General features: G+C 32.7%; 1 protein-coding gene and 1 long non-coding RNA gene across 2 annotated transcripts; one reads left to right on the forward strand and one right to left on the reverse strand.

The window, feature by feature from the left end:
• Positions 1-6,045: 6,045 nt before the first annotated feature.
• On the forward strand, positions 6,046-7,123 carry LOC106326583. Its single transcript, XR_001267277.1, has 3 exons — positions 6,046-6,483; positions 6,896-6,997; positions 7,066-7,123. It is a non-coding gene; the product is annotated as an uncharacterized LOC106326583 (long non-coding RNA).
• A 2,000-nt stretch (positions 7,124-9,123) lies between these two features.
• Positions 9,124-10,086, reverse strand: LOC106323609. Its single transcript, XM_013761704.1, has one exon. It carries the CDS (start codon positions 10,084-10,086, stop codon positions 9,124-9,126), a length of 963 nt encoding a protein of 320 aa, XP_013617158.1.
• Positions 10,087-16,775: the final 6,689 nt, after the last annotated feature.

Genomic DNA, 16,775 nt, shown 5'->3' on the forward strand with positions numbered 1-16,775 from the left:
CATGGAATACATGTTAACATACCATGACATTCACCACCCCAATTCAACATACCTTATTGAAGAAACCATCCAAAACGTGATGAATGAAGTAAGAGACGACGTCAATATCTTAGCTAATCAAAGTTACTCTAACTATCAAAGACAATAACCAAAACGCAACATCAAGACTAGACGTTGATCTGATCATCAACGATCTAGAGGGTACTAATAGGCCTCCAACTACGGAAGAAGAAAACGATATATGCATTGTATGCTACGGAAATTACAACGATGGAAACAATCTTTGCTCTCTTACTTGCGGACGTAATTTCCATTTTCCTTGCATTGATCAGTGGCTTCGTACAAAACTAAGTTGTCCGGTATGTAGAGAATGTAATCTATGATGCCAACTTAATAATAAATAAATAAATTAATAAAAAGGTTTATTGGGTGCTAATCTCCAATATCATGTCATTTTCTCCTCATTTCGATATTTTTCTTTTTAATATTTTTCTTTTTCTTTCACACCATTTAGATATTTTCTTTTCTCATCATTACAAGTTTCTATATTAATTAAACCACACCGTTTCCAAATCAGAAACTCAAATTTACATACCGCAAATATAAAATCACCAATGAAATAAAATATATCCATAATCGTGTATTGAAAAGTACCAAATCGCAAGTTAAGCTCCCGAAAAATGACATTGTTTCCTTATGAAAACAGACCGATGCTACAAAATTCTAGATTTATGTTGATCTTCACTTTGTACCTCTATGCTTTGTTTGCCGCTCCTTTTTTTTTAAAAAAAAACCCTCCCTTTTAATATATTATACTTATTAACCCTACTCTTTCTGTTCTCATGCAATCTCTTCTAATCTCACGTCCTTATACAACAATAACTTTCAACCCAAGCTCCAACAAATTCAACCTTAATGATAGGTAAAAGGTTGACACCAAAATTCTATTTAAATTTTTTATCATATACATATAAACTCTACTATTCATGTTCCCATGCATTCTCCTCTAATCCCACATCCTTTTACAAGAATTACTTGCAGCCCAAGCTCCGGCAAATCCACAACACTCACTTCCACACAAACGCCTATGAGTGGTATTGTTAAAGTTATATTTAAATAAAATCAAATTAGATCACGAAAGAACACAGCTTGAATATGTGTTGGTTGAGAAATATATCTCTAAGAAGTATGTGTCGATTAGAGGTGTCCTTGATTCAGTATATAAAGCCTTCACTTGATATATGTAAAGATACAAACTCATTTTATTATCCAAATTATATTTAATTTGGTGCAACTGTCACCTATATATTATTATATTCTTACTTCATTCAAATATGGGATACAACTTACTTACGATATTCATCTTTTGCCTCGACAATTACAAAACAGACAAATATATGACTATCACTAACCAATACCAAATGGATCAACAAATCTTTAACAACTTAGACTTACGAATCCGGCGCGTAGCGCCGGAATACCCCTAGTATATATATTATAATAAAGTTGGCTTGTATCTCTATTTATGCTGCTACGTCATCTTAGAAGGGTGGACAAAAGAGAACATGTGTTCATCTGTGTATTTAAAAATTTAACATATTTAGTGGTTTACGAAATACTAATCAAAGCCCACTAACAGCCCATTATTTAAACTCCAAAACCTAACAACAGCCTCTCCCTTCTTCGATAGCCTTTGTCTGCTCGACTTCCTAAACTTTCGACACCGACACCAGAAAATGTTTAACGTTTCTTTTAAGTTTGATGACTAGATATTTATACAAACCATTAAAAACCGGACCCGTCGACACCGCCCACTACTTCAAATTTAATTTTTTGGAAAAAAGTTTATCACCTACCAAACGTTTACTTTAAACTAGATGATTTTTCCGTGTTCATGCACGGATATATATATTTTTAAAGTAAATATATTATAATAATTAATTGCTACTTACTTTTACTTTTAAATTAATTTTAATTTATATGCATCATTTATATTAATAATATTGTATTACTTTAGTTTTACATATGATTTTATATACGTTATATCTAGTCATTTTTGTTGTTTTTCAGTCGATTTAGTTATCATTTGGATGAATTAGATTACATCTATGAATTCAATTGTATTATTTTTTATTCTATATATTAAAATTTTAATTAATTTCTTATTTGCATTTAGGTGGTTTTTTTTTGTGTGTTAGATATGTAAATATATTTTATGAAGATTATGTATAACTTAAGATATATTGTGCTTAGGATAAAATAAAAAATAAACTAAATCGTCTGATTCTAAATTACATAAACTAATATAACGAAATGATAATATTTTGAAGTCTATGCATATATATAAATTTTACAAAAGAACTAAATTGTAACAGTTGGTTAATATTTTATTTTCATTTTAATATGTTTTGAGTTGTCCTATGATTTATATTTATAAAATAAATTACTATTCGTTATAAAATTATATATTCTTATCGTAGTTAAATCTATGATTTTAGATATAAGTTGAATTAGTTGAATCACTCATGTTGGGAGTATATTAAGTTACATATATTTTTTAAAATTCAAAATGAAGTATAATTATCTATCTATTAAAATAGACTCATATTTTTTATCTACCATACACAAGTCTATGTTAGACCATTCATTAGAAATTTAACTAAACATCATAAAATTACTCATATATGATATTCTCCTAACAAAAACAATATACATCTAAACAATAACATTTCTAAAAAACGATAAATATATTGTCATTAGGTAATTATCATTTGACTGTTTATTATATTTAATATAGACCATATTTTATATATTCCAGTAACTAATTTTGAAATTAAATAGTATAGTCCAATTTTTTTTAAATTATCAAATTAAATTTTTATATAAAAAAATAAATAATATTTTATTGGTTGTAACATTTTATGTTGATATTTTTAGTAAAAATAAAAATATTAAACTGAAATATAATATATTAAATAAAATAATATTTTAAAATATAACAAAAATCATATAATTTATTCACATAAAAACATTTCGAGAATAAAATTTCGAAACAAAGAAGCTAATATTTTTTTTATTAATTCATATAAAACTAATGTTTAAAATTAAACTATTAATATTGATGTTGCATTTTAAATAAATAAACAAAAATACTTCATTAATATATGATTTGTACAATATCATCAAACAAATTTCAACATATATAAATTTTCAAAATAAAAATTATATACATAAAATTGATATTAGATATATATCTTTATAACATATTTTATATTTTAAATATTAATTTAAAAATATAAATATATCCGCACGGATGTGCGGGTTAATATCTAGTTTTTTTATATAATTAAGTCAAATGTGCATGTATTTCGTAATATTTACCAAATTATATGTTGATGGTTTTTTTAAAAAATTTAGAAAATAAAGAGATGATCAATAGGAAGTTATATTTGCAAGTAGCTAATACATTTTTGAAAGCTCATGAACACATATCAATATTTACAATAATTAAAATATTCAATAAATTCTAAATAACTTTATGCATTTGATTTATTGAATCAAAACTAAAATTTATTTTATATAATCTTAAAAATTAGAATTCACATTTGCTTTGGTATTTTGATTATGGTTCTATTAAGTTCCACAAACATAAAAACATAAAAGTTAAAAGCAAATTTAATATTAAGAAAAAAATAACTTTAATAATGATAAAATATAATATATGTACCTCATTAAATTATTTTGTAAGTATTTGATCAAACGATGTTTATTTAAAAAAAAAAATTAGTTTTTTTAATATCTCTTAAAAATAAACAGTATTTATTTAATAATAATATTATATAACTAAAATAAAATTTATCAATATTTTTTTGCTGTACTTGAAAGATATTATAGTCAACTAAATATAAGAAAAATACATAAAACATTTCAATATTACTAATTTTAAACTATTTTTAGACAATTAAACATATATCAGTTTATGTTACTTAATTATTTTATGTAATCATCTAAGAAAATATATAGATATATAAAATTATTTTTATTACTTTGAATTTTTTGTATTGTTTAACATTATGTTTTAAAATAAATAATTTTTTTTTCTAATATCAAGATTATCTATGTAAACTGTTTTTAATGAAATCACTTTATATATAAAATTTATAATTTTCATCTAAGAAAATATAGATATAAGGAAAGTATTTTATTACTTCAAAATATTTAGAAATATTTTTTAAATCTAATATTACTATTTTGTGAACTTTCTTTTTTTTATGAAATCATATTATATATACATATATTTTCGGTTTTCAATTAAAAATTCCTTTTTTATTATATGTGTATATCTTTCGGATTTTTTTTAAAAGGAAACTAAATAAAAATGTAAATTAATTCATTAAGGGTAGCAGTGTAATCAACCATTGTGAGAGTTAACGTGAGAGCGACACATACGAAATTGACTTCTCAAATAATATTATAGAGATGTTGGAAACCATCCAATGTATCACAATGTGTCAATAACTTTACAAAGTTTTTGTTAATACATGCCACATATATGATGTATAATTAAATATGTTAACAACATCATAATCCGGTCTAATTGATTTTAATCTTAGTTGTTGGTGTCAATCCGTAATATTATAAAGTTAAACCCGACTAATAATATCCGACCCGATCCATCCATCCCTTAGACCCAACCCGACATGACCCTTCTTCCCCAAATATTTCATTAGTTTTAGGGTTCCAAAGAATTTTTTTCTTTGGAGGTTTCGAAAAAAAAAGAGAAAGACAGAGAGATTGAGAGAGAATTGGGAGACAGACAAAGGCCGTCGATTTCTAGGTTTGTAAGAAGGTTTTGGTGAAATCGGAATCCGAATCCAAGTTTGGTGAAATAGAATTCCAATCCAAGTTTGGTGAAATCAAATCCGAAAGAGCTAATGGAAGAAAGGTACTAAACTGTAAACTCTTGTTTGTTTACTTGGAGAATCGATTTAGGGTTTATAATGAAATCGATTTGGGGTTCATAATGAAATCGATTTGGGGAAGAAGGGTTGTGTCGGGTAGGTTTTACGGAGTTGGGTCGGATCTGGTCGGGTTTTTCTTTCTTATTTCGGGCTTAGATTTTTTAATTACAAAATAACCCCATTACCTTATCTTAAAATCAATTACACTTTGTTGTGATGTTGGCATCATATTAATTAGGGCTAGGCAAATAAACCGAACCCGAAAACCTGAACCGAACCCGACCCGATAAAAATGAATCCGAACCGATCCGAACCCGACATAAAAACTGAATGGATCTTGTTTTATGGTATTTCGGGTTATGTGTATTATCCGAACCGAACCCGAACCTAAATGGATATCCGATAGAACCCGAAACATTCAAAATTTCCAAAAATAACTTGTACCAAACATGATCTCAATTCTTAATATGTATTCAAAATATATTGAACATCTAAAATAATTATCTATTATATGAAGATTGATGGCTGAAGGTGGCGGTTGAAGGTTGAAGTTTTTAGATTTGGAATTTGTTTTCATTGAATAATGTTTTTCATTTCATGAGAACTTGATTTTCGTTTCATGCTTTCATTTATTTGGTTTTCTTTCGATCAATAACTATGTTTACCTTACACTTGATTTTGAATGATCACATTTAATGTTCCTTTTTTTTTTTTTGAACCGATTTTATTTATGTTTTGGTTACAAAGTAGATATAAATCAGGTACATTTAAACCGAAGAACCGATTGAGAGCCGAACCCGAAAGTACATCGGGTTGTACCGGTTCTTTGAAGATTTACTAAACCCGACCCAAACCCGATAGAACCCGAACTGGTCCCGAACCGAATTTTCATATAACCCGAATGAGGCTGATTTTGATAAACCCGAAAAACCGAAACCCGATTAGACTAAACCAAAACCCGATTGGGACCCCGAATGCCCATGCTTAATATTAATTATTACATTGTATATGTGGTATGTATTAACATAAATTTTAGCTAGCAAACTTTTTTCCTAATTCTTTTCACCAAGCTCTTTGTAAACCCAAAATTTTGGAGCCTGTAAAAGGGATATAGAACGCTCTCAATCTCATCGATTCAGCAAATTCATTCCTATTACTTCCCTACAAGCACAACCTGCAACAATGGTGATATCCCATATCATGCCCTCTGATTTGAAGTCTGTTCGTTGCCCTCAATCAGTGGTGAAGAAATGAAGGGAACTCATGGGGATTCATGTGTTCCAGCTTGATGAAAAGGGGTTGTCCTTTTCATATTCCATCGCCTATGTCTTTCAATTATATTCTGCTGATTCTTATACATTTACCACTTTCGTCATGTTTATTCATCTTGACAGTCAACGCCTCCAAGGTTCCATCATTGTGCATCGGCTGAACACTTTCAAACATCTAAGGGAGCTAATTACGAGATCAGTGGGTTTGATGATGTAAACAAAGCAACCACAGCAAAGCAAATATTCCATTTGTGAGAATTACAATTTAATTTTACGTGCAATGCGTTTTTCGTTTCTTTGTACTTCTTAGCTACACACGCATTAGAAGAAAGGTTTGATACATTATTTTGTTTAAAAAGTAGTTTGAATATCTTTTAAAATGATCTTCCAAGTATTTTTTTAGCATAAACTAACCCAACCAAGATTGTTTGGTTTGGTGCTGAACTCTAAAGCCATAGCTTGGTATCCTCATGTTAACGAGCTTCTTGCTTCTTCCTTCTGGTGGTGGGATTCATGATAGATGCACACGTTTTTGGAATACAACTAATACTCATTTAATTATTATACTTGCAGTCAAGTAAATTTCCTATTAAAGTTTTCCCATGATTTCACGTAACGTAACCAAATGTCTTAACCTTCCTTCTTTGTTCTTGCATATGACAGGTATGCAATCCAGCTTGGTCTGAGAACGTAAAAAAGCTGTTTACCACGCACGGATACTCCCAAAACCAAGCCATAGCCTTGAAATAACTCACCATCTCCAAAGTAATAAATATCTCTGACTTTTCCAAAGTATATATGTGGTTAACTGGTCCATATTGGAACTCTGATAGGTCGCACATAACGATGACAACTCTGACAGCTTACCTGACGGACAAACGTTTGAAATCGGAGCAGGAGCTGAAATCTTAAGGTTCTGGAATGTCTTCGCGTCCCTTGAATCTGAGGTAAAACCAAATCAACTTATCTGCATTAATGAACTATATTCTTAGAGAAAATATCATGCCTGGCTAATTGTTAGATCAAAACAACATGCGCTGGCTCAGTGGACTCGGCAGCGCTGAGGACAACATCAGTGTTCTCATCAGCTCCGCTAGACATTCCCACCGTCCATCCGTGAATTAGGGTCCCGGTCTGGCTGAGGGTTTTCAGCGTGTGAATCAACTGGAATCTTGGAATTTAAGTTACTGTAATAATTTTATTGTATGGTTTACAAATTTTAAGTTACTATTTAAGTGATCGTGCTCTACCATGTACCATAAGAGGAGCATATATGTTGAAGGCTTTGCAACAGCTGCACTTGGCAGAATAAGAGGACTGGGTGTACGAGCACAATCGTGTGGCGAGCAAGTGTTGTCGGTGAACAATGTTTTGATATCTGGTTTAGGCCTTGGGTTTTACATAGCTGATGTTGTTCAAGCTGCAATTTACCAAAAGCAAAAAACCTTAGTTGATGTTAAAGACTAATATGAACATGTTGTAAACATATCAATGTCAGTTTTCTAAATGCTGGGACTTAAAAACAAGACAGCGAATGTAATACCAAAGTTGGATAAAAGTCATCCAAGTATGCTTATGTGATGCAAATCACTAGAAAATGGTGTAGCTACACACTTAGAATATGAAGATTACACAAAAAGTTTGGTATACACTCTTTTAAGCATCACAAAGGAACAACCAAATTATAGTATGTTACAGGAACAATAAAATTATAATATGTGGCCGACTGTATATCAACAAAGCTATTAACTCTGTAAATGAACGGCACACATATTTTGAACTCATCTCTCATACCATTTCGAAAACACCATAACATATTGGGCACACATATTTTCTTGATTTTAGAGCTAAATTTTTGAGAAAAAATTGGTTCGTAAGTATAACTTAATTTATTATATACATGAAAGTCTTTTTAATAGTAGTATCTCTAATAAGAATAACAAAACATAAATAGTGAAAATTAATGTTACTTTCAAGCAAGAGTAAACTAAACACTTTCAAATGCGTATTAAAATTAAAAAAAATTTGGAAGAAATTTTAAATTTATTGATCACTAAGAACATAAAAACTAATAGGCTTTATATACAACCTTTACGAGACAAGACTGAAAGAAAAGAATAAATGAATCTCCTAAACTGTGCTCATACGAGTGGTAAACCATTTTTGGAGCAGACCTCTTAGCTTTGGTTTCTCAAAATATCCGGTGGACATGATACGATTCCGAATAGTCTTGTCTATGATCCGAGCTAGTTGGTGACTTGACTCCACTAGGTTGTTGTGCTTTCTCTCATTCCTCTCCCTCTATAAGTGATATACAACCACCTGGAATGCTAAGCGAACTAAGAAAGAGTTTAATCTATCATGCAAGGGCCGAGCGAGTTGTTCCAACGTGATGAACCAATCTGGGTCCGGCTGTGCACCAATGAGGCTTCCTACTTCTTCAATCCAGAGGGTGAAAGTGTAGGGACAAGCAAAAAATAGATGTTCCCTCGTTTCGTTGTGTTCTCCACAGAAGAGACACACATGACCTTGGCTCCAGCGCTGCATACATTGTCCAGTAGCTAGCCTGTCTTTCATTGCATGCCATGTAATGAACACAAATCTAGGCACATTCTGCGGGAACCAAATAAGTTTACTCCAAGACTGCGCCTCCCTACGAATTCATATCAGGTCCCAAGTGTTCCTAGCTCGGAACATGTCCTGAAAATCATCCTCCGCTATTTTCCAGAGGGCCGAGTCCTCAACGCATTCTGGCAGAGTAACTGAGAAGGTTCACAAGGAGTCTACTATTGTGCGAATCTGTGCGTCTCGACAGGTTCGAATTTCCCATTCATTATCTCTTACCACATCACAAATTTTGGCATCTCTAGTAGTTCCAAGCTTTTGAGCTCCTACTTCTCCGGTGAGCTCAATGATTCTTCCAAGAGGATGCCATATATCAGTCCAAAACCTGATGATGCGACCATTGTGAATAATGAAATTTTTCGCCAGCCACTCCAAAGAAACGCTGAGCACATGCTTTCTATCTCATCAATACAATCTTGTGGCAAGCAAAAGGTTGCACACCAAAAGTTTGTGATGCTAGCCATCACAGATTTTATTAACTGGAGTCGGCCAGCAAAGGTAAGGGAGGAGCTCGTCCAAGCGAGGAACCGGTTTCGAATCTTGGCCAGGAGCGGCTCATAATCGCTTCTCGACATAACCTTGGTTGTTAGCGGAAGCCCAAGATATTTTACTGGAATTCCTGAGACTGAGAGACCCACCCGATGCGCAGTTTCGTCCAAATCTCGCTTTCCTCGTCCTGCTGCAAACACTGTTGATTTGGAGATGTTTATGGTGAGACCTGAGATGCGAGCAAAATCATCAAAGACCCGAAGAGTGCCTTCTAACGAGTCATGAGAGCCATTAGTGAACACCACAATGTCAACTGCAAAACTCAGATGTGATAGACTAACCTCTCGGCACCAGGGGTGATAACCTATGCTGCCATTTCTCACAGACTTGTTGATCATCTTAGAGAGGACATTGCTTGCAATCACATAAAGGTAGGAAGAGAGGGATCGGCCTTGGCGCACACCTCGAACACTAGAGAAGAAACCCTCAAGTTCACCATTCACTGAGACCAAAAACCCTGTTGTATCGATGCAATGCATAATCCACGTTATGAATAGGTCCGGATAATTCATGGTGCAAAGCGTAGCTTCAATAAAGGTCCATTGGACAGTATTGAACGCCTTAGAGATGTCTATTTTAATCGCTGGTCGAGAGGATACTACATCTTTGTGATAATCCTTAACTAATTTGTAGCTAGCATAATGCTTTCCAGCAGAAGTCGGCCCTCTACAAAAGCACATTGGTTGAGCTCAATAGCCTCTGGTAAAGTCGCTTTGAGTCTTCGAGCAATGATCCAGGAAATGACCTTGTAGATTACATTGCTGCATGCTGTAGGCCTGAAGTCAGTCATGCGGTCAAAGTTGTAGTTTTAGGAACCAAATAGAGGAGCGTGGCATTGATACTCTTGGGTGAGAACCCAAATAAGAAGAAGGATTGTATTGCAGTAGTAAAATCCCTCCCTATTACTGACCAGATTGCTTTATAAAATTCCATTGGGAAACCATCTGGAGCTGGTGCTTTGTTCGAAGGCATGGAGAATAGGGCATCCTTGATTTCATTTGCGTGAACTGCTGCCTGCTTCTACGTTTGTGCATCGATAATCAATCAGTTCCCGGAGCCGTTCCTGAGAAACGCCTCGAAATCAGCTGGAACTCCTTGTAAAAATGCCTCAAAGTGTGACGCTGCCTCTTCTTTATATCCTGAAGATTAGTAAGGATACTCCCATCCACAGCAATGATTCTCCTGATTGTGTTCCTAGAATTTCTGGTTTGTGTAACGTAGTGTGATAAAATCTCGTATTCTGGTCACCCAAGTCCAACCACTGAATCCACGATCTTTGATAAAAGAACTGTTCCTCAATACCGAAATGTGATGCCAGCGTGGCCTCAAAAGTAGATGTTTGGGGGTTATTCATTGCTTCAGTTTGCTTGGCACAGAGGTAAGTATAAGCCTCAGCCACACGAGCAGGGAGATCTCCATATATATCCCTGTTCAGAGCTCTCAAGTCAGGTTTGAGCATATTCAACTTCTGATGAAAGAGGGTGAGAGCTGAGTGAGAGTGGTAAATTGGCTCCGTTTCGTTCCACAGATGCAAACACAGTCTCAAGAAATCTAGGATGGCCTGCAAGATAATTAAAAAAGTTTAAAGGGCTTCATGTTCCCAGGGGGGAGAGCGCGGAGTTGTGTGCAAATTCCAAGGTGACTGACACTCCACCAGCTTCAAAAATAGCGTGAGACTGAAGGAACCCGATAGCCAGCTTGCATTAACCAGAAAGCGGTCGAGCTTTTTACTTATGGGATTGTCATCTTGGCTGTTGCTCCAAGTGAAACCAGGGACACTGTGAGACAGATCGACCAAATCACATGCTCTCACAGCTTCTTGAAATTCTCTAATGGAGTTCCTATCACCTCCATTAGTTGCGGCACTAGAGTGCTCCTCCATTGATACTGCAACGTTGAAATCTCCTTGAATTATCCAAGGGTTCATGCTGCTAGCAACGGAGTTTGAGATCATTTCCATTTCCTGCCAAAGAGCTCTTCTTTCTCCGGCACCATTAAACGCGTATACAAACGAGCTGAGGAAAGTATCACCAGAGATCTTAAACCGTACCCAACAAGTGATCATTTGGACACTAGAAAAGACAGGGCAACTTCCACTTCATCGGACCAGCAGATCCATATTCTTCCCAATCGTTGGTGAGCGTAATTATTTAAGAAGCTCCACCCAGGGAAAATCGCTTCAAACACCTTCCGAAAATTTGTTCTTGAACTCTGGTTTCAACCAAACAACCTATATTTAACTTTTTTTATTAGTCACTAACTTGCTCATCCGTCCATACTACTACTAAGATCTTTATAATTATACACTAGACGCAGGGATACATAATAAAAACACACACATGAGACGAATGAGCGTACAAGTTACAAGATTCTCATATCTAATATAAGATTACACCATAGATACATTACTCTTATTTTAATTAAAATAGAATGCTTAGCAAGAGAGTATGTGTTTTTTCGCTAAATAAAAAAAACCAAAATAATGGATGATAATAGTCAACATAATTTAATATCACAAAACATGTTCCATAACAAACAAAAACCAAAAACATATCAAAAACATTTAAAAAACTTAAGATTTTAAACACAAAAAATATAATATCTTCGCGCAGAGACCCCTAGTATCTATCTATATATCTAAAAATATGTTTGCCTCATTCCTGCTTTGCCACGTCATAAAGTCAGTTTTTGACATGCCGACACGTGTCCGGGTTGGATGATACTCACTGTTTCACTTAATCACAATTATTAATAGACTTTTCTCTTTTTGTTAATAAATATTTTAGATCAGTGTTTTGCGCTTAACATAATTGGGTTCCTGGGCTCTAGGGTAACACATGAGGGGATCCCACACGAGACGATTTCCTCTCCAAAAATAATGTCGACGAACGAAAGACAGATCTGCTGCGTTTTAACAACTCCGGTTCAAACCTACGGCCAATGAAGATTTTCTGCACCGGCCACGCTGAATTCCGATCAAGGTCAGTTGGAAAGCGTCGTATTTGGCTGTTCGATTCCACTTCTTCTACCCTTGGTTGAATTTTGAAACTGTTATGGAAGTTGGTTGGATTCATGCATCCTCATTGACTATCACAATAAATCATTCAATGAACCCCCTCATTAAAACATTTTAACTCAAATATAACTAATCTTAACATAAATAATCCTTCGACACCATAAAATTCTCAAAACCATAAACATTATTATATACTTCTCTTAACAAAATTTTATAAAACATACATACAAAGGGAATATACAATTACATCACAAAAAAAAAAAAAAAACATGAATTACTTTAGGAATGAATTCAAGTTTTGAGTCATATTCGCAAAAAAAAAAAACCTTAAATAAGTTAGTTTAATTAAGAATATTATAAAACAAAATGAATTAAAATAAATATTAAAAATATAATGTTATTTATCAGAGAATAGTGAAATTTACTGTCATTATAATTCAAAACAAAAAAATAATTATAATGATCTCATAAGTCTTTTATTATTTTTTCATTTATAATATTTTTTAATCTATCATAATTTTAAATTACTTCATAAATTATTATAAAATCACTTTTATTATAACTTTCCGCCCGTAGGGCGGGCCGGTCTAGTATAAAATATACTTCCCTCACTTAGTATACTAAGAGATTTCCACGTGTATAAATGAAAACTGATTACGAACTTTATTTTTGTTGGATCTCTTACTGGGCTCTGTATTTTGTTTTTGGTTTACATTTGTGAAAATTATAATTGGGCACTCTTGGAGAAACAGCCGCCTCCATTAACACTATTCACCCGCGCAATTCTGCTCTTGCTCTTCACACGACCGTCAAAAAAAACTGGAGCCCTTACGAACTCAGGCTGAGTCGAAGCTTCCTCTTTAACACCATCATTAACAAAAGCTCTTCACTACTCTCACGATCTATCACTGAATGCAATCCTATGCATTACTTCTTTTCTGTGAAACTTCAACTATAAAAAGGTATGTTTAGTCATGTGAAAATCATCAGTTCAAAAGCTGACTTCCTCCTGATTTGTTCTCCTGATGCAAATGTTATGGATAGACATTACATGGAGTACAAACTACGAACCGTCTAGTAGACATCAAGGAGAACAGGCAACATAATTTTCATCAAACAATTGGCTACCAAGCAAACGAACTATTGCATATGAAATTTTATGTCTTTGGCTACTAAGTGAAGCTTCTCTAAAAAAATTGATTACCATACGACAAGATAACTCAGCCTTTAGTTAGGTAACACGGGAATGGCCATTCCGTAAGAATCTGGTGAAACAAAATGGGAAATAAATAAATGTCTATACCAACAATTTTTGGTCTTACAAAATATGTATATCTGTATCTTTTGTACAAATTAGGTATCTGCAGATGACAGAGTTATATTAGAAGAAACTGCGACCTTATAAGCTCTCTAAGCCGGAAAGGAAGGTGGCGTCACGTTGTCAGTAATGTTGGGTGAAGATCTTCTTGCCACACTAGGCTACCACCACGAAGGCCCTTCTGAGTTCTTCTTTTATTTGATGAAACTTCAAACCCAGAAAAAGCCGTTCCCATGTGTTTGTTGTTTGCTATTTTGCGGTTGGTAACTCAACTTAATTGCTTCTCATAATTTCCAACTTATTCACAAAGGTACTTCGAGATTCATCAGACCTTAGATCCATGCCTGATAGTACTAGCTGAACAAAATCTCTCTCAGTTGTAATCCTATAAGACAAACACGCTGATCGACTCCTAAGGTTGTTAACGGACACAAATTAAACAACTTAAAACAAATCAAAAGCGAGAAAACGTTTTTAATGAGATTTTGGAGGTTTTCTTGTACACCAATTCTATTTATATTCTTACTCAGATTTATTAATTGAAATGTATATTTATATAAAACTACATAAACGTTTTTGAAACTAAGAGATATATCATGGATATTTTTTCAAAGAATAAAGATCTTTAATCAGTGTGTTTTAATGACAAAATATATATTTACTAACCTGTTTTAATGAATTTAAACAAACATAATCTCACTCACATAAATTAATTTTAATATTTATATTAGTTTCTTAAGAAAAATCAAATCACCTACGTAACGGTAAATTTAAACATAAATCATTTTGAAAATGTTTATACGTCGCATATTAAAAATGCGAGGAATATAGAAATAATTATATTTTAATGAAGTTTTTTTCGTAAAATAAGTATATTATTAGCAAATAGATGCAACACCATCTACTACTACAATAAATCAACACATTAGTTTTAATGATATAAAAGAGATATAAAATGATTGTATCACATGAATATAAAAAATATAAAAATAAAATTAATATTGTGAATTAAAAAGTAACTCAATCCTAATTTCAGTACAGATAGAAACAAATAAAAATATATAGTTGCACGTAGACATAATATAAATCATACTGATAAAAATTACTCCAATTTACAAATTAGGTATTTTGGAAATTTATAGAAAAGTTCGAATTTGAAAAAGCATAATTCGAAAACATAATTCGAAAACATAAAAAAACTATTATATTTTTTAAATTTTTTTATTTAAATAATAATTTATTATATATATATAGGTAACAAGAGCATAAGAGTATTTTGTCACTTAATGAACAAGGTATTTTGAAAATGTCCATTAAGTAGTGGTAACAATGAAAAGTGGTACCTTTAAAAATTACTCCAAATGTACAAATTAGGTATTTTGGAAATTTATAGAAAAGTTCGAATTTGAAAAAGCATAATTCGAAAACATAAAAAAAATATTATATTTTTAAATTTTTTTTATTTAAATAATAATTTATTATATATATATAGGTAACAAGAGCATAAGAGTATTTTGTCACTTAATGAACAAGGTATTTTGAAAATGTCCATTAAGTAGTGGTAACAATGAAAAGTGGTACCTTTAAAAATTACTCCAAATGTACAAATTAGGTATTTTGGAAATTTATAGAAAAGTTCGAATTTGAAAAAGCATAATTCGAAAACATAAAAAAAATATTATATTTTTAAATTTTTTTTATTTAAATAATAATTTATTATATATATATAGGTAACAAGAGCATAAGAGTATTTTGTCACTTAATGAACAAGGTATTTTGAAAATGTCCATTAAGTAGTGGTAAAAATGAAAAGTGGTACCTTGAAAGTGGTAAACACAAAATTTCCCTAAAAAAAATACATAAGGCATATTTACATACTGGTTTGATAAATACTTGCACCATCCGAACAAATGACAACATAAAAGGCTAGAAATGAAACTAAAATATTTAAAATAAAGCAAAAGGGTAAATAATCAATATTGCCAAAATGGAATTAGAATATAGCCTTGTCCAAATTATCTCAAATATTATATTAGATATCTAACAGAAATGAAGAACAAAAATTTTTAAAAAAAAATCACAAAAAAATGATAGGGCTTATTTGTAAAATAACCAAAAAAAAGTTTTTTTTGACATCATCAATTAAAAACTAACTAGAGACTTCAATCGGTCTAGCAAGCCAAACCGGTGGGACTGAATCAAAGCTGAAGGAGAACTCCTCGCACCGCGTGCAAGCTTGTCTGCCAAGGTATTTTGTGCTCTAAGAATATGTCTGATCCGAAAGTGAGAAAAGAAAGTCTTACGGCGGTTGTATTCTTCCATGTGTGCAGAGAAAGCATGTCATTCTTCACGTGTCGCCGCCATCTTCACCAATTGAGAACAATCCGTCGCAAAAACTACATCAGAAAATTGTAGGGTCTTCATGCATTTCATTGCCAAATTAGTGCTTCACACTCAGCATGCAAAGGTGATAGACTTCTACGAAGATTCATTGCCCCCCATCATGACATCCGTCGAGCCACTCTTTCTGCAAAACCACCTTGTCCCGTAAACATGTCTTCCTCTTTTCAAGCTCCATCAATACTACAACGTGAATCACAATCAATCCCTCGAGTTGTAAGATTCTTTGAAACTGGTAACGTACCAAAAAGAAATTGCCACACAAAATGTCTCAACTCTGGAGGACACTTTGGTTTCCAAGAAAAAGCCAATAGTGGTTTAACATTTGGTCCATATAAATTACTCCTCTGAACTATATTTGGGTATAAAGATTCAGTTCTGAAACCTGATTTAACCGAATATTTACCAGACACAGATTTACAAGACTCCGTAAAACTCCATCCCACTGTGTCTGGTTTTTGAGATCTACTTACTGCAAATCTCTAATGAGTTTCACATCATCAGAATGGATATAAGCATTAAGCAAATCCACATTCCATGAATAGTCAATCGGATTAATGAAATGTTCCACCTTTAATGAAGGGTTTAAATATTGAGTATTTGTTTTTGGTATTGCTGACCTCGGGCGAGGAGCA

The sequence above is a fragment of the Brassica oleracea genome, chromosome C2 (assembly GCF_000695525.1).
Source record: "Brassica oleracea var. oleracea cultivar TO1000 chromosome C2, BOL, whole genome shotgun sequence".
Lineage (NCBI taxonomy): Eukaryota > Viridiplantae > Streptophyta > Magnoliopsida > Brassicales > Brassicaceae > Brassica > Brassica oleracea.